Genomic DNA, 20,578 nt, shown 5'->3' on the forward strand with positions numbered 1-20,578 from the left:
TAGCTTAGTGCTTAAAAAAAATAATTTACAGTTCAGAGCTATATACTAAATATGTAAATATAGATATATATTTAAACGAATTTCCAATGAATCACTAAATGTACAGTTCACACACACAGAAGTACAACTAAAAAATCTGAAACCCTTTGTGTTGGACCTTTTAGCTCCGCCTTGAACCGGAAGTGGTCCTGTCTTCTCGTGAGCGGCGTTTATCATCCGCAGCCTCATTCCTCCAAGAAGTGACGGTAGAATAATGAATTAAAACCGTCTTATTTACTCCTCACATTTTACAGATCGATCATCCAGTCCACATTTGGGTCCGGGCTTATAGTGTTTGAGTAATCCCGCTGTTTGAAGATGTCAGTAGTGGGGTTTGACGTGGGTTTTCTGAACTGCTATGTAGCGGTAGCTCGAGCCGGAGGAATCGAGACTGTGGCCAATGAATACAGCGACCGATGCACGCCGTGAGTCTGCTTTATTTACTCCTCTAGACTAGAGCACACTTATGTACACTGTAGAGAGCAGGACAGCCTTTAACAGAGGTGTGACAGTGTTAGAGGCTCTCTGTGACCGACACAGGACTGACAGGAGATGATACAGTGCTGCGTGATTGCAATATTTAAATACTGTGGTATTAATATTACCATACTATATAGTTTTTAAACCATGGTACTTTCTTAGTGGAGTAGATTTTGAGGAACAGCACTAAAACTATTTATTTTTTTACATTTTTTTCCATCTTCGTCAGGTTATATTCAGATCAAAATGTTTTTTTATTTCTTTTGTTTAAAATAAGTGTGTTATTTGTAAACATATATATATATATATATATATATATATATATATATATATATATATATATATATATATATATATATTCAGTCAGTCAGTCAAAAGTTTGGACATAACATAATTTTTTTTTTTTTAAAGAAGTCTCTTCTGCTCATCAAGACTGCATTTATTTGATTAAAAATACAGAAAAAAAATTAAAATATTACAATTTAAAATAATGGTTTTCTATTTTAATATACTTTAAAATGTAATTTATTCCTGTGATCAAAGCTGAATTTTCAGCATCATTACTCCAGTCTTCAGTGTCACATGATCCTTCAAAAATCATTCTAATATGATGATTTATTATCAATGTTGTGCTGCTTAATATTTTTTATAATGTGATACTTTGTTTCAGGATTCTTTGATGAATAAAAAGTTTTAAAAAATATATCAGCATTTATTTAACAATATACACTACTGTTCAAAAGTTTGGGGTCACTATTTTTTTTTTGGGGGGGGAAGAAATTAATACTTTTATTCAACACGGATGTGTTAAATTGATAAAAAGTGATAGTAATATTGTTAAAAAATATTTCTATTTTGAATAAATGCTGTTCTTTTTAACCTTTTATTCATCAGTGAATCCTGAAAAAAGTATCACAGCTTATAAAATATCACAAAAAAATATTAAGCAGCACAACATTAATAATAAATCATAATATTAGAATGATTTTTGAAGGATCATGTGACACTGAAGACTGGAGTAATGATGCTGAAAATTCAGCTTTGATCACAGAAATAAATTATATTTTAACATATATCCACATAAAAAACAATTCGTTTAAATTGTAATAATATTTCAAAATATTACTGTATTTTTAATCAAATTAATGCAGGCATGATGAGCAGAAGAGACTTTGTTCAAAAACATTAAAAGATAGTAATGTGTCCAAACTTTTGAATGGTAGTGTATATACAGTACCGGTCAAAAATGTGGACACGTTACTATTTTTAATGTATTTTAAAATGTAATTTATTCTTGTGATGCAAAGCTGAATTTTCAGCATCATTACTCCAGTCTTCAGTGTCACATGATCCTTCAGAAATCATTCTGATATGATGATTTATTATCAATGTTGTGCTACTTAATATTTTTTTATGACTTTTATAAGCTGTGATACTTTTTCAGGATTCATTGATGAATATAAAGTTTAAAAAAGAACAGTTTGAGGTCAAATTTGAAAGAAATTAATACTTTTATTCAGCAAGGATGTGTTTAATTGTTAAAAAAAAAATCATAGTAAAGAGTTATATTGTTAGAAAATATTTCTATTTTAAATAAATGTTGTTCATTTTAACTTTTTATTCATCAATGAATCCTGAAAAAAAGGATCACGTTATAAAAAAAAACATTTCCAACATTGATAATAAATCAGCATATCAGAATGATTTCTGAAGGATCGTGTGACACTGGAGTAATGATGCTGAAAATTCAGCTTTGATCACAGGAACAAATAATATTTTAAAATGCATTCAAATAGAAAACCATTATTTTAAATTGCAATAATATTTCACAATATATATATTTTTAATCAAATAATGCAGGCTTGATGAGCATAAGAGACTTCATTCAAAAACATTGTACACATCTGATCATGATTGATTTGTCATAATGTTTGTCTTTACAGAGCATGTGTGTCTTTTGGACCACGAAATCGATCTATTGGAGCTGCAGCAAAAAGCCAGGTGTGTGACGTATTCTTAAAAGACAGGATTTAATTATGTATACTTTATATATTCATACAGTCTTGATATTTGTAATCAAGCATGATTTTTCTTCTCATTTGAAACACAGATGGTCACCAACTGCAAAAACACTGTCCAAGGATTCAAGCGTTTCCATGGTCGGGCGTTCTCAGATCCATTTGTCCAGAACATGAAGTCCAGTCTCGTTTATGACCTGGCACAGATGCCATCGGGCACGACGGGCATAAAGGTAGAACATAATCGAGCAAACCGAATTTCAGTTGCCATGGCATGATGTGAGATGACTGTGCCAGCATTGTCTGGTTTTGGCAGCAGAGCCTTCTTGTAAATCTGTTGTGAATGTTTGTGAGCCGTTTCTGTCCTTTAGCAGTCATATATTCTCTGATGGTGCTGTAGGTGATGTACATGGAGGAGGAGAAGGTGTTCAGCATTGAACAGGTCACCGCGATGCTCCTCACCAAACTCAAGGAGACTGCGGAGAGTGCCCTCAAGAAACCTGTTGCAGACTGTGTCATCTCTGTGAGTTTAAACATTAAAAAGAAGCTAGTTTACTAACAACGTTTGGGTTAGTTTCTTCTAAATGTGGCGTTATGTTACAGGAGCTGTGGTTGTGTGCATCACATATGTCGTTTAAAGGATTAGTTCACATCAGAATTAAAATTTCCTGATCATTTACTCGCCCTCATGTCATCGAAGATGTTTCTTTCTTCAGTTGAAAAGAAATGAAGGTTTTTGAGGAAAACATTCCAGGATTTTTCTCCATATAGTGGACTTCACTGGGGTTCAACAGGTTGAAGGTTCAAATGTCAGTTTCAGTGCAGCTTCAAAGAGCTCTACATGATCCCAGACGAGGAATAAGAGTCTTATCTAGAGAAACCATCTGACATTTTCTGGAAGAAAATTAAAAATTATGTACTTTTTAACCACAAATGCTCATCTTGCACTGCTCTGCCACGCATTATGTAGTCATGTTGGAAAGGTCACACTTGATGTAGGCGGAATTGACACAATTTTCATGATTCGATTCAATTACTATTCACATGCTTTCAATTCGATATTGATTATTTTGGATGTAGTATTTCAGTTTCAGCACATGGCAAATTTTCTAGAGGAAAAAAATCTCTCAACTAATGCTGTAAACTACACATGGGAGTCAGCTGGTACTACTATAATAATATTGAAGGTTAAATTAACTTATTTCTATACAAACACTTAAATTACACTCAATGATGTTTTTATTATAAATAAAGTTTAGAATTACATAATCATATTTCTACTCCAATTCATTTTTTTGAAATATAAACATTTAAATCGTGGCTGATTTATTCAAACATGCATTAAATATTGAAGAACATTAAATATTATAATGAATATATAACAGTGCATAGCTATATTTATCTTTCTAGAGTTCACTTTTCTATCTGACTAATGAGTTTATGGTCACTGAATATGTTTTTCTGATGTAAATGTGACGTCACGTGACATTGAAGCTGTTTTATTGACGTCTTTACGAGGTTGAAGCACTGATTGAGCGATTACACGAGACATGATACGGATTTCAGTAAGTTGTACTGTATATTTTAACATACCTTCAGATGTTCATGCATGTTTATTTCGCTGTAACTGGTATTAAAGCGGAGGAGAGGATGATCACATGCTTCTCTTTAACTGACGCGCTAAAGCGATCCGTCACGCCACATTAAACAGCGCCAAAACGGTATTTATTTTTTGAATCTCATAATAAGATGGACGTCATTTGAAATCTGAGACTTTGCTTCATATCAAAAGTAACAGATTATTGTGATTTATTGGATGGGAGGCGCTACATATTCTGCTCATTCATCAACTGAAAACAGACTATTCTAATCGATTCTTGGGATTTAAGAATCGATATCGGTTCATAAAAATGAGAATCGATTAAAATCGAGAAATCAATATTTTTTTACCCAGCCCTAATAGTGAACGTTCAAAGACTAAGTCAAACACCCTTTACAATAAAAGGTAAAACAACGATGTCAGACGATTTTGAAGTTGGAGGAGAAAATGTGTGCCGCAGAGCAGTGCAAGACGAGCATTTGTGGTTAAAAAGTATATACATATTTATTTATTTTTTTTAGAAAATCATATTCGACTACCTCTGGAAGTGGTCAAAATGTTTTACACCTGTATTTAGTGTCGTCCGCTTGTGATCTGATCAACCAAAACACATCTTAATACCAGGTGTAAACAGGGCCTTAGAGACTGTGAATAATCTGATGTCACTTTCCTAAGTGAATGCTGTTTAAAATCCCTGCTTTTAGGTGCCCTGCTTCTACACCGATGCTGAGAGGAGATCCGTCATCGATGCGGCTCAGATTGCAGGACTCAACTGTCTGAGACTCATGAATGAAACCACTGCAGGTGAGTTATTCATCATTTAATGCACCGTTCACACCAGTTTTCCTCTCTAACATCTGCTGTTTTTCCACGCAGTGGCTCTGGCATATGGGATCTACAAGCAGGATCTTCCAGCTCCCGAGGAAAAGCCAAAGACGGTGGTGTTTGTGGATATTGGCCATTCAGGCTACCAGGTCTCTGTGTGTGCCTTTAATAAAGGCAAGCTTAAGGTGCGTACCAATATTCATACCCTTGAAATGTGATCCTGACTGGTATGTGGAAATATAGACAGATTTTTTTTCTGCCCGTACAGATTCTTGCTACAGCCTTTGACGCTGAAATGGGAGGAAAATACTTTGATGAGAAGCTGGTCAAACATTTCTGTGAGGAGTTTGCAGTGAAGTACAAGCTGGATGTGAAGACCAAGCCCAGAGCTCTGGTGCGACTCTACCAGGAATGTGAAAAGCTCAAGAAGCTGATGAGTGCCAACTCCTCGGACCTGCCACTGAACATCGAGTGTTTCATGAACGACATTGATGTCTCAAGCAAACTCAACAGGTACAGGGTCATTTAATGAAGTGTGCGCTTGTAAAATCACGAAAATCCTGTCATTTACACACCTTCATGTCGTTTTCAAGCTGCTCTTTTTCTTAAAGGCATAGTTCACACAAAAATTGTGATTTACTCACCATCCTAAGTGTATATGACTTTCTTCTTTCAGTCAAACACAATTAGAGTTATATTAAAAAAATATATCCTGGATCTTCCAAGCTTTATAATGGGAGTGAATGGGGCTCAAGATTTTTGAAGTCCAAAAAAGTGCATCCATTTATAAAAATAATCCATACGGCTCCAGGGGGCCTTCTGAAGCGAAGTGAAGCGAAGCATTTGTGTAAGAAAAATATCCATGTTTATAACTTTTTTACGTCTACTCTCACCTAAGCTTATGCTACTCCTACATCCTCCGTCATACGCCGGAACTCGACTCTTTCGTAAACGCGTGGATGCATGTTACTGGAAGCTAGTGATTATAGTCTATAAAGGTAAAAATATGGATATTTTTCTGACACAAACGCATCACATAACTTCAGAGGGTCTTTATTAAAGGGTTAGTTCACCCAAAAATGAAAATTATGTCATTAATGACTCACCCTCATGTCGTTCCAAACCCGTAAGACCTCCGTTCATCTTCGGAGCACAGTTTAAGATATTTTAGATTTAGTCCGAGAGCTTTCTGTCCCTCCATTGAAAATGTATGTACGGTATACTGTCCATGTCCAGAAAGGTAATAAAAACATCATCAAAGTAGTCCAAGTGACATCAGAGGGTCAGTTAGAAGTTTTAGAAGCATCGAAAATACATTTTGGTCCAAAAATAACAAAAACTACGACTTTATTCAGCATTGTCTTCTCTTCCGGAATCCTTTCCATTGAATTGATTCAATTGAATTGAATCCATTGAATCCTTTCATCTATCGCCGTGGTTGTTTTTGGCGATTAGGACATCCGCAACATTTTGAAGCATCGAAAATACATTTTGGTCCAAAAATAACAAAAACTACGACTTTATTCAGCATTGTATTCTCTTCCGGGTCTGTTGTCAATTCACGTTCACGACTCCGCTTCTTCTTCTACTTCTTCTTTCCTGTTTTACGGCGGTTGGCATCCAGCTTATTGGTGCATTACCGCCCCCTTCTGCTCCGGAGTGTGGTTCACGACTCCACAGTGACGCTGCTGACGTGTTATCCGGTGCGCCCGAGCTTCGTTTACAGTCTGAGGGAGACGCACGCTGTATTCAAGCTATTCTACATTGTTTGTATTTTGGTATTGCTATATTTTTTAAAATGGTGCGTAAGTGTGCATGTCGCAGATGTCCTAATCACCAAAAACAATCACGGCGACGTAAAAGTGCATTACCAACACCGACAGATGAAAAGATTCAATGGAATCAGTTCAATGGAATAAGTTCAATGGAATCACTTCAATGGAATCACTTCAATGGAATCAGTTCAATGGAATCAATTCAATGGAATCAATTCAGTGGAAAGGATTCCGGAAGAGAAGACAATGCTGAATAAAGTTGTAGTTTTTGTTATTTTTGGACCAAAATGTATTTTCGATGCTTCAACAAATTCTAACTAACCCACTGATGTCACATGGACTACTTTGATGATGTTTTTATTACCTTTCTGGACATGGACAGTATACCGTACATACATTTATTTATTTATTTATTTAATTTATTTATCAAGGACAATGCACAGAAAAACATTAATCTCGAGTAGAGAGAAGATGCTCTGTACCAGATTTAGCTAATAGCTAATTTCCATCTGTAGTCCTTGGGCAGGTCACTAGATAAACGATTTCTCTAAATAAAAAAAAAAATCTAACATACACAAATTTCATAAAAACAATACCCTCTAGTATTATCATCAGCATTTCAGTTCAGCAATTACAACAGCAATTAAATTTAATAATTAATAATTAATTCATCAGTAAGACTCCCAATTTACATTTTCAATGGAGGGACAGAAAGCTCTCGGACTAAATCTAAAATATCTTAAACTGTGTTCCGAAGATGAACGGAGGTCTTACCGGTGTGGAACGTCATGAGGGCGAGTCATTAATGACATTATTTTCATTTTTGGGTGAACTAACCCTTTAACCCCCTGGAGTTGTATGGATTACTTATATGATGGATGCAAATGCTTTTTTGGACACCATTTACTCCCATTATAAAGCTTGGAAGAGCCAGGATATTTTTTAATATAACTCCGATTGCGTTTGACTGAAAGAAGATAGTCACTTAGACACTTAGGATGGCTTGATGGTGAGTAAATCATGGGATAATTTTCATTTTGGGGGTAACTAACCCTTTAAGTCAAGTCAAAGGGATCACTGGGCTGTCAGGGTACAAAAAGGATTATAAAATTAAAAGTAGCCCACATGATTTGTGTCCTTTATTAAAAGTCTTGAGAGGATAATTCACCCAAAGATGAGGATTCTGTCATTAATTATGTCGTTCCAAAACCATAAGACTTTTGTTCATCCTCGAAACACAGATGAAGATATTTTTAACGAGAAATTCCTGGCCCTTGCATTGAAAAACTGTGACGCTTCATAAAGACATTGTAAACATAATCCAAGTGTTTTGGAGTGAGCATGTTTGCACTTCAGTTTACCACACTTGATGATATTTGCATTGATCGATATTTATATGTGAATAAAAGCCTACATTAAATCTATTCAACATATAAAGTGATTGTTTCTTGGATGTTTTAATGAACTTTTTTAAGTTGTAAAGGACTTTCAGTAGAGGAACTGAGGTATCTATAAAAATACCTTCATTAGTGTTTGAAAGATGAATAAAGTCTTGTTGGCTTGGAATGAGAACATAATTTGAATTTTTGTGTGAACTATCCTTGATATTTGTCCATCTCATTTGCATATTTAGTCTCGAGTCAAAATCCAATAGCATGCAAATGAGATTTGAGTGTTTGGAACCAGTTAAAATGAACTCTTCCTTTACATTCACACACTGTGTGATGCATTAATTCCTGTCAAGCACAATTAAAGGACCTTATCGGAGATCATTCTGAGTTCATCTAATGTTTTGCTCCTGTGGCAGGGCTCAGATGGAAGAGATGTGTGCTGATATTTTAGCCCGAGTGGAACCTCCCTTGCGCAGTTTATTGGAGCAAGCTCGTAAGTAATGACCCTTGTTCTTCAATGATAACAGTGCGTGTCACAGAAATCATTCGTTCACATGTCCGTCTGTCACCTCTTTCTGTGCAGATCTGAAAAAAGATGACATCCATGCTGTAGAAATAGTGGGCGGTGCTTCCAGAATGCCGGCCGTCAAAGAAAGAATCAGCAAGTTCTTCGGGAAGGAGATCAGCACGACGCTGAACGCAGATGAGGCCGTGGCCAGAGGATGCGCCCTCCAGGTCAGTCATGCGTCACATTGTGGTTCTTCTGCTGACTTGAAGCTGTTCAACAAGACTGCTTTTGATTGCAGTTGTGACCTTTTAGTGTTTTTTTTCCGTCCCTCATTGGCTCTGTTTCCTGATTTCACAGTGCGCTATCCTCTCCCCTGCCTTTAAAGTCCGTGAGATCTCCATAACGGATGTGGTTCCATTTCCCATCTCTCTGAAATGGAATTCTGCTGCTGAAGATGGAGTCAGGTACAAGCAGCTGTGACATTCAGAGATTGAGATCGAGTTTGCGCTTGATACTAGGGCTGGGCGATACAGCTAAAAAAAAAATGTCACGATATAATAATTCGTATTCACATTTTTTTTAATAACTTTAAAAAGAAAAAAGGCCAGTACAAAAAAAAAAGTGCATTTAACCAATGCATTTTTAATTAAGGCAAACAACAAATAATTTTAAAACAAAATTAAGTAAAATGTGAACAAATCTTTCTTATATTTTATATGAAGATTAAATAAAGTGTTAAAGAAACTTAGAGCTGCACAATTCTGGATAAATTGAGAAACACTTTTTTTGTTTGTTTCAAACTGAGAACATGATTTTGAATGATAACTAAACAAAATAACATGTAATTTACTAGAGGTTCTGACAAAATATTAATTGCTGCAGTCTATTTTAAAATTTTGAATTCATTTGAATTAATTATTTTTTAAAAATCTGTGTATGATTCAGTGACTCACTCATAAACTGGATGAATCAGTGTATTTGAAAGAATCTGTTGAATGAAGATTCAAATACATTTTTTAACACTCACTTATCGCCACCTGGTGGTGAAACAATGTAATCGATAAATGCATCATTTTCAGTGCCAAGTTTCTTTCTTTATTTTTTGATTGATAACATAGACATTACTATTTATATCTGAACTATAAACTTTTATCTCAGTTCATCTGTGATAATTTGAATATTTCTAACACTGAAATAAACATACTGTGTGACTGAAAACACGTTTGCGCAACTGAACTCCACAGCAGCTCGTTTGCGTGTCACTCGCAGCGCGTCTGTTTGTGATCCAGGGATGGAGCGAGCTTGAGAGTTGTTCATGCAACCGAACTTCATGTCTGTTTACATTTTAATGCATTTAAGTGAAACTATATCGAGAGTTATCAAACATTTTTTCTATCGTTATCGATGAAGGCATACCGTCAAATAAATATCCCAGGCCTACTTGATACTAATGCATGATTTTATTTACTTATGCTTTTAACTGTTTTAACTATTTCAGCGACTGTGAGGTGTTCCAAAAGAACCATGCAGCACCTTTCTCCAAAGTGTTGACATTTTACCGGAGAGAGCCGTTCTCCTTGGAAGCGTATTACAACTCCCCTAAAGAGCTCCCTTATCCAGATCCCACAATAGGTACGCACACTTGCCAAGTTTTTGTGCCCTTGTGTCATCTTACAGAGTGACACAATGACCTGAATTAAGTAAACAGGAGAAAAACAACTAAATAATTCTGTTACTATAGAAACTAAATGCATGTATTTGTTTCTCAGTTCTTTCTATTGCTCACATTTACTGTGCAATCTTTCAAAACTTGCAGTCTGTAAGTAAATATGTACACTAAATCTGTCATGCAGGCCAGTATGTTATCCAGAAGGTGGTTCCCCAGGCCTCAGGCGAGAGTTCAAAGGTTAAGGTGAAGGTGCGAGTGAATATCCATGGAATCTTCAGTGTGTCCAGTGCCTCGCTAGTGGAGGTGCAGAAATCTGAGGAGGAAGAGGAGAGCATGGACACAGAGCAGAGCACAGAAAAAGAAAACGAGGTATTGCTTCAGGATGTCACATGCCCTCTCGCACATCTGCTTTCACACCCTCATCATCTCCATTACTCCATGTTGTTGGTGCATTCATAGGTAAAGTTACCATCATGTGTTTTTAATCATTCACAGAATAAAATGCAGGTTGATCAAGAAGAACAGAAGAATCCGGGAAATGGAGAACAGGAAGATGGAGAGAAAAAAGCTGGAACAGAGGAAATGGAGGTAAATGGGATCTGACGATAGCATCATTTAAAGGTAGGGTAGGCAATTTGTTTTATAGACACTTTCTACAATGCAGAAAACGCGGACGGGATCATGGAATCCAGTCATAAAAACAGAATTTACTGTATAATGCGGAATGTCATGGAATTTGTCCAATTTTTGATGAATAAATAAAAAGTTGGTCAGTATAGACTAGTGTCTGAATATTAAACCACAAAAAGAATCCTGCATCTTCTGTGTGAATGAATGGCGCAGATGCGCGGTTTCATATACCACACACACACACACACACACACACACACTGAAGCACGCGGTGAACTCATCTCCAGAGTCACTTCATGAGCATTTTACCGTTTCATTTGAGAAAAACTATGGTCATATCATAAACATGCAGAAACTCAAAGGTCTTCACGGCAACCTGTCAAAATAAAAGTTTGGTTTAACTAGAAGAAATTGTGACACAATTATTACTGTTGTACAGTAGAATTTAGCTACGACTCAATGGAATAATAATACTAACACTAATAACAACAATATTAATAAGGAATATTTCTTTTATGTTTTAATTTTAACAGTAAAGTTCTGTTGTGCAGCACTTTGTTTGACAAAAAAAGTGTAATGTCATATGATTAAAAGATACATTAAATTAACATTTTATGCCTTCATCAATTTTGATTTTTTTAAAAAATTGTTTTTTTTTTTTCATTATTAAAAGTTAATTAAATTGTAATAAATGGAATCCAGAAAATTTAGTTCGTTAACTCAAAAATGAAAATAATGTCATTTATTACTCTCCCTCATGACGTTCCACCCCCGTAAGACCTTCATTCATCTTCAGAACACAAATTAAGATGTTTTTGATGAAATCCGAGAGGTATTTGACTCGTCCATAGACAGCAATATAATCAACACTTTCAAGGTCCAGAAAGGTACTAAAGACATCGATAAAACAGTCATGTGACTACAGTGGTTCAACCTTAATGTTATGAAGAGACGAGAATAATTTTTTTGCGCAAAAACAAAACAAAAATAATGACTTTATTCAACAATCTCTTCTCTTCTGTGTCATCTCACACGTTGTTTACATCCAGCACTTCCAGGTTCTGCGTCAGCATCACATGCATGCGTCGTGCTGATCATGTGATGAGCTTTGGCCAATACTGAGCCAGCATTTGGACGTAAACACGGAAGCCTTCACTGTGCTCACCTGTGTAAGGAGAATGACAGGGAAGAGAAGAGATTGTTGAATAAAGTTATTTTTGTTTTGTTTTTGCGTCTCTTCATAACATTAAGGTCATGTTTATTAATTCAATTAATTAGATAAGCTTTTTTCATTATTAAAAGTTAATTAAATTTTAATAAATGGAATCCGGGGGGGGGGGATTTTCCCAAAACTAAATTTGGGAAAAAATAAAACGGATTTCATATTTGATCCGAATGCACTGATAGGATGTCCTGCCTGCCTGTCAACATATGCATTTCCATACCTCCTTATATATCAACACTATCAATGTATCAATGAATCTGCAGCAGTCAGGTGGTACAATAAGTGCTCTGTTTACGTTCATTATTATTGTAATGTTATGTGCAGGATTAGTGTGGGATCTAATGCGTTCAAAGCTAACATGCTATTGCTGGCTTCTCCGAAATTGCCTACCCTACCTTTAAATGACCCATATATTGTGGATAACCAAGCTGATTCCCATTCAGACGCCCATCGCATAACTAAAGGCCTGTTCACACAAAGGATGATAACTATAATGATGACAGTAAAGATATAGTTCCAAGAGTCGTTCTAAATATAAAACTATATCAGAGTCCACATCACAACTATAAAGATAAGAAACAATGTCGATAGAACAATTTTTTTCCAGCTAATGAACCATAAAAAGATTGACAGCCAGTCAGAATCCATCCTGCATTAAAGAGCTCAAGCATTTAAAGCAGCAGACGCTTAAAATAAACACAACTATATAGTGCGCTGCTGTGGATGCTACAACTATGGTTGTTGGTGTTGTGAACGGGTCTTTATAACAGTTCCTCCATGAATTGTGATTTGTTCAGACATCACCAGAGGAAGGCAAACAGGAGAAGAAATCGGATCAGCCTCCTCAAGCCAAAAAGCCCAAGGTGAAAACAAAGGTCCTGGAGCTGCCCATTGAAAACAACCCACAGTGGCAGTTAGCCAATGACATGCTCAATCTCTTCGTGGAGAGCGAGGTATGCTTTCTTCATGTCTGAAAACTGGATTAAGGTTCGTGTTTTCATCATTTAGTTAAATCTACTGTGAAATTCCTTTTCCTCAGGGAAAGATGATCATGCAGGACAAGCTTGAGAAGGAGCGCAACGACGCCAAGAACAATGTGGAGGAGTACGTGTACGAGATGAGGGACAAACTGCACGGGATATTCGAGAAGTTCGTCAATGAGAGTGTGAGAGCAGTCACATGACTTAATCTAAATGCATGGATTCCATAGTCGGAAGAGTTGGAAATATCAGGGAACTGTGTTTGAAAAATCTCATGAAACTCATGAAATTTGCTCTTTATATTGAATTCAATTCAATTCACATTTATTTGTATAGCGCTTTTCACGATACATTTCGTTTCAAAGCAGCTTTACAGAGAATGCGTGTCAACATCACAATTTAAAGAATGCAGTTAGCAAATAATGTAATAATTTAGGCAGTTAATTTACAATCACTGTTAGCAGTTTAACTGAAGGTAGAAGCAATGAGCTCCTGGAAAAATGAATTACATTAACAATAATTAGGATATAGAAATTATATGTGGAATATCTGCATGAAACCATTTTGAAATCCTTGTCCAGTAATTACTGATATTATTTTTGCCCTATATTGATGTTTTATATCATTATAACTTGGAGATCACAGACGTTTATTATTATGATTGTGGAGGTTTTAAAAATGCATTGATTTTCCCTGCTTTCTCCTCCAGGACAGAGATGCTCTCTCATTAAAACTCGAGGACACTGAGGTCTGGCTGTATGAGGATGGGGAAGACCAGTCTAAACAAGTATACATCGACAAACTTGTTGAACTGAAGGTACTGAATGTCTTTTGATATCTTTAATTTATGATGTAAGTTTTTATGAATTAGGGTGTTCATTTGGGGGGTTAACCAACGTTCGTTAACCAAGAAGATTGTTAAATTAGAATTGAATTAAATGGATAAGTGTCTGTGATGCATTAACAATATGAAAATTTGTTTTAAATGCGCAAATAGCAGCATAAAAAAACATGAGGATTCGCCAATCGTCACATCACACACCTGCAGTGAACAGAGAAAAACAATAAAATTATATATAAGGTCACACTTTTTTCAATTAAATTCAATTTTAAGGGTGGGTTAAGGAGTAAGGGAAGGGTTAACAGTGAAATTATAGCTGTAATTACATGCAAGTTTTAAAATACAAGTACATGCATGTACACAATAAGTGCATTGTATAAAATGATTAACTATTAAAGCTGCGACAATTAGTATATGCTGAGTTTATTCGTTTTTGTGACGCGCTCCACAAACAAGTTCATGGGAAGGAAGACTAAGAAAGCGGCATCCCAAAATCACAATGTTTTATTATTGTGAGTTTACACAAATAAAGACCTTTACAGTTTTGAATGATGTATTAAGGTCTTTGCACACTGAGTCCGAAATTTGCATGCAAAATTTTCACGTTAAAAAATAAATTCGACCTCACGTTATGTCAATCATGTTTGCACACTGCCTCCGAAACTTTCATCCATCATAAAAATATCAGGATCAGGTTTGATTTTCTGCATTGTTCACATCCGTGGCACGCATTTTGAGAGACGTTTTGACAATTCGGAGCCACCGTACACGAACGGCAAAATCCCGAATGCCATCTGACAGATGATCCACGTCGTCTACAGCACTGAATGACAGATTGTGCCAGTAGCAAAGCATCAAACATCCTGAAGTAAACTTTGAAACGCTCGGGATAATCACACAGCTCTTTTATGAGGTGAACTCTCCTTTCTCTCTATGCAATCTCAGGATTGGATGGACACAATATTTCCTCTTTCTTTTTCTCTTTTTAAGAAGAGAGAGGACAAATAAATCATGCTCACTGCTTCAAGACTCCATTTTGTATTGTTTTGCGAAATTTTTCGCAACAGATTCATTAATACGCATCAGACTCCGTGTGCAAGGTCGATCACGAATACGAAAAAATGCATGCGAATATTTTGGACTCGGTGTGCAAAGGCCTTTCCTCTTATCTTTTTTACCATAAATGACAAAGTATTTTAAAGGTGCCCTAGAATCAAAAATTGAATTTACCTCGGCATAGTTGAATAACAAGAGTTCAGTACATGGAATAGACACACATTGAGTTTCAAACCCCATTGTTTTCTCCTTCTTATGTAAATCTCATTTGTTTAAAAGACTTCCGGAAAACACTCGGATCTCAACATAACACCGACTGTTACGTAACAGTCGGGATCATTAATATGTATGACCCCAATATTTGCATAATGCCAGCCCATTTGACGCATTAGACAAGGAAAGGCAGTATTAACGTCTGGATCTGTGCACAGCTGAATCATCAGACTAGGTAAGCAAGCAAGAACAACAGCGAAAAATGGCAGATGGAGCAATAATAACTGACATGATCCATGATATCATGATATTTTTAGTGATATTTGTAAATTGTCTTTCTAAATGTTTCGTTAGCATGTTGCTAATATACTGTTAAATGTGGTTAAAGTTACCATCGTTTCTTACTGTATTCACGGAGACAAGAGCCGTCGCTATTTTCATTTTTAAACACTTGCAGTCTGTATAATTCATAAACACAACTTCATTCTTTATAAATCTCTCCAACAGTGTGTAATGTTAGCTTTAGCCACAGAGCACCATCAAACTCATTCAGAATCAAACGTAACCATCAAAATAAATACTTTACTCACATAATTCGAAGCATGCATACAGCATGCATGACGGACATCTTGTAAAGATCCATTTGAGGGTTATATTAGCTGTGTGAACTTTGTAAATGCACTGTATTATAGTCGAGAGCTCGTGTGGCAGATGGAGCGCATCTCTTAAAGGGGCCGTGCTGAAAAAATCAGTGCATAGTTAATGATGCCCCAAAATAGGCAGCTAAAAAAATTAATAAAAAAAAATCTATGGGGTATTTTGAGCTGAAACTTCACAGACACATTCAGGGGACACCTTAGACTTATATTACATCTTGTAAAAAAACAATCTAGGGCACCTTTAAATTGTTTATGCTTCTATAAGGAAACAATTCAAGTAATTGTGCAGATGCCTAATGAGCAGACACACAACGTATCAGTTCTAGCAATGCTAACTTGACATTGAAGCCTGTTCATAATCAAAATAAGCAAACAAAGTTACATAGCTCAATTTAAATGGTCTTCTGTACAATCTGTGGCGTTCAGTATTGTGGTGTTATGCAAAGCACATTTTTGCACATGTAAAGGATGATGTTTTACATATATATTGTAATGCAAATGTAGTATTAAGCCTTGTTTGCATATTAAATAATAGTTTAGCATCCAAATACAATTTTGTTTCGTGCCGAAAGGGAGAGGTAGGCTACGTGAATCCAAAACCGGTTTGTTTCACTTTAAATGAATTCATTTTAGCTTGATGTTTTTTCATTCTTGTTCTGTTCTAAATAACGTTAAATTTTAAAGGATTTGTTCTGGAGTGAGGGGAACTAAAATAGCCTATAGCTGTGTTTATATTATGTGTAAACATTTAGCTTTATTTACCGCATTTTACCTCATTTCGTAATTATCTGAGGTTTTTTTCACTTAAAAAATGCAATTTTATGTGTAGCATATTTAACCATGCAGCCAAACATTTTAAAAATTACCCTTTTAAAACATTTAACTGATAGTATTTATCGATCAAAATTCTCTGTCGGTTAACCAGTTAATTACGAGCATCCCTAGTATGAATGCATATAGACAACACAAACAAACAACACTCAGGCACCAAATTGTATTGCCCAAGTGCAAAGTACATCTACTCGATTTATTATACTGCGAATTATACTTGTTATATATTTAGAACCTATTAATGTATTAAAACATTCTTGCAGAATCTCGGCCAACCCATTCAAGAGAGGTACACAGAATTTGAGGAGAGACCCAAAGCTTTTGAAGAGTTGGGCAGACAGTTGCAGCAATACATGAAAATTGTAGAGGCCTACAAAACCAAGGTGAGGTTGTGTTGGATAAATGTCGCAAAAAAGGTACAAATTTGCACTTGTTTAGTCCACGATGGACTTGACGTGTCTTTTTGAATTGCAGGAAGAGCAGTATGATCATCTGGATGAGGCAGAGATTCAGAAAGTGGACAGGATGGTGAACGATGTCATGATCTGGATGAACAGTAAAATGAACCAGCAGAGTAAACAGAGTCTCGCCGTGGAGCCTGTGGTGAAAACGTCAGAGATACAGGCCAAAACACGGGTCAGTCACAGTTATATTGACGTTTCTTTCTAGAGTACATGTGTATGTTAGCATTCAGATATCATTCAGTACTATGGTGCATTAAGAAGTGCTATGGTTACTGCCACAATTATGATGCATTTGTATTAAATCTTTTTTTTTTCTTTTTTCATAGGAGCTGTTCTCCACTTGCAATCCCATTGTGACCAAACCCAAGCCCAAAGTGGACTTGCCAAAAGAAGAAAACCCATCAGAACCCAACGGGCCGGTCAATACGCAGGAAAACCCTGAAGCCCAGCCCAGCGGCACAGAGAAAGCTGCTGCTGACAGTGCAGACGCCACAGAAGCCAAGCCTGACATGGACCTCGATTAACCGCGCTGTGTAATGTTATGTTAACATTACACGTTATGTTATGTGACATAATGTTTTTGTTAATGTTAACTTATATATTTCCAGTGACCGCTAACGCTAAATCATTGTCATCGCAGCGGGATGACTCTGGCAATGAGACAATACATTTGCATGTCCTTTTATATTATGAAAAACATAAATCATAATGCTGTAAGACTTCTGATTGAGAACCATTCTGTTTGCCCATGATTGAGTTTCTGTTATATGCTGGTTCTGTCAACTGTTGTTTCAATAAATATGAATTGAAACATTAAGTGTGTGCACGTTTATATTGTAGAATTACTTTAACATAATGCAGAAGCATGTGTTTGTTTTGTGTAGCGCAGTTTGCTTCAACTATTGGTTTATGAATAAGTTTACAAATGCTACTTGTTAACTTCAACATATAAGCCAAAACTGGTAAATGTAAAATCAAGTGTTTCAAAAATAGTCAGATTTTGGTAAAATGCTTTATTTTACATTTGGCACCCTATGTTTGCATTTGCAAATCACAGATCCAGTTTTTAGATTGGGCAAATGGGGATTTTGGTCTGTCCCACCTCACCTTCTTTTGACTGCAAAAATTAAAATCACACCAAAAAAATTACAATTTTAACAATCTGTTGAAATAATATTCAGTTAATTGTAAACGTATTTAACCAATGTTATTAGGTAAATCAGACATATCATGTAGTTCAGCCGATGTTTTAATATTTTAACACAATGAATTGAAAAAAGAATAAGACATTTCTTTCAAAATGAACAAAAACCTTCACCCGACGGTGTTGACACATACTGATGGAGTTGACAAATAATACTGACCGTGTTGACAAATACTGACGGAGCAGACAAATACTGACTGTTGACAGATAATACTGACGGAGCAGACAAATACTGACTGTTGACAGATAATACTGACGGAGTAGACAAATACTGACGGAGTTGATAAATACTGACTGCTGACAAATACTGATGGAGTTGACAAATACTGACGGAGTTGACAAATACTAATGGAGTTGAGAAATAATACTGACGGAGTTGACAAATACTAATGGAGTTGATAAATACTGACTGTTGACAAATACTGACGGAGTTGACAAATACTAATGGAGTTGATAAATACTGACTGTTGACAAATACTGACGGAGTTGACAAATACTAATGGAGTTGAGAAATAATACTGACGGAGTTGACAAATACTGACGGAGTTGAGAAATAATACTGACGGAGTTGACAAATACTGACGGAGTTGAGAAATAATACTGACGGAGTTGACAAATACTGACGGAGTTGAGAAATAATACTGACGGAGTTGACAAATACTGACGGAGTTGAGAGATAATACTGACGTAGTTGACAAATAGTGACGGAGTTGACAAATACTGATGGAGTTGAGAGATAATACTGACGTAGTTGACAAATACTGACGGAGTTGACAAATACTGACGTAGTTGACAAATACTGACGGAGTTGACAAATACTAATGGAGTTGAGAAATAATACTGACGGAGTTGACAAATACTGACGGAGTTGACAAATACTAATGGAGTTGACAAATACTGACGGAGTTGAGAAATAATACTGACGGAGTTGACAAATACTAATGGAGTTGAGAAATAATACTGACGGAGTTGACAAATACTGACGGAGTTGACAAATACTAATCGAGTTGACAAATACTGACGGAGTTGAGAAATACTGACGGAGTTGACAATACTAATAGAGTTGACAAATACTGACGGAGTTGACAAATACTAATGGAGTTGACAAATACTGACGGAGTTGAGAAATAATACTGACGGAGTTGACAAATACTGACGGAGTTGACAAATACTAATGGAGTTGAGAGATAATACTGACGGAGTTGACAAATACTGACGGAGTTGACAAATACTAATGGAGTTGACAAATACTGACGGAGTTGAGAAATAATACTGACGGAGTTGACAAATACTGACGGAGTTGACAAATACTGATGGAGTTGACAAATACTGACGGAGTTGAGAAATAATACTGACGGAGTTGACAAATACTAATGGAGTTGAGAAATACTGACGGAGTTGACAAATACTGACGGAGTTGACAAATACTGACGGAGTTGACAAATACTGATGGAGTTGAGAGATAATACTGACGTAGTTGACAAATAGTGACGGAGTTGACAAATACTGATGGAGTTGAGAGATAATACTGACGTAGTTGACAAATACTGATGGAGTTGACAAATACTGATGGAGTTGAGAAATAATACTGACGGAGTTGACAAATACTGATGGAGCTGACAAATACTGATGGAGTTGACAAATACTGATGGAGTTGAGAAATAATACTGACGGAGTTGACAAATACTGATGGAGCTGACAAATACTGACGGAGTTGAGAAATAATACTGACGGAGTTGACAAATACTGATGGAGCTGACAAATACTGATGGAGTTGAGAAATAATACTGACGGAGTTGACAAATACTGATGGAGCTGACAAATACTAATGGAGTTGAGAAATAATACTGACGGAGTTGACAAATACTGATGGAGTTGACAAATACTGACGGAGTTGAGAAATAATACTGACGGAGTTGACAAATACTGATGGAGCTGACAAATACTGACGGAGTTGAGAAATAATACTGACGGAGTTGACAAATACTGATGGAGCTGACAAATACTGATGGAGTTGACAAATACTGACGGAGTTGAGAAATAATACTGACGGAGTAGACAAATACTGATGGAGCTGACAAATACTGACGGAGTTGAGAAATAATACTGACGGAGTTGACAAATACTGATGGAGTTGACAAATACTGACGGAGTTGAGAAATAATACTGA

General features: G+C 36.1%; 1 protein-coding gene across 1 annotated transcript; it reads left to right on the forward strand.

Moving 5' to 3' along the window:
- The first annotated feature begins 175 nt into the window (after positions 1–175).
- hspa4b (heat shock protein 4b) lies at positions 176–18,021 on the forward strand. Its single transcript, XM_048176457.1, has 19 exons — positions 176–464; positions 2,463–2,520; positions 2,630–2,770; positions 2,938–3,060; positions 4,842–4,941; positions 5,014–5,147; positions 5,231–5,475; positions 8,545–8,621; positions 8,712–8,863; positions 8,994–9,100; positions 10,135–10,268; positions 10,490–10,674; positions 10,801–10,893; positions 12,958–13,113; positions 13,200–13,325; positions 13,850–13,957; positions 17,004–17,123; positions 17,215–17,376; positions 17,531–18,021. The coding sequence occupies exons 1-19, from the start codon at positions 358–360 to the stop codon at positions 17,726–17,728; spliced, it is 2,526 nt and encodes an 841-aa protein (XP_048032414.1). The 5' UTR covers positions 176–357; the 3' UTR covers positions 17,729–18,021.
- Positions 18,022–20,578: the final 2,557 nt, after the last annotated feature.

The sequence above is a fragment of the Megalobrama amblycephala genome, linkage group LG23 (assembly GCF_018812025.1).
Source record: "Megalobrama amblycephala isolate DHTTF-2021 linkage group LG23, ASM1881202v1, whole genome shotgun sequence".
NCBI lineage: Eukaryota > Metazoa > Chordata > Actinopteri > Cypriniformes > Xenocyprididae > Megalobrama > Megalobrama amblycephala.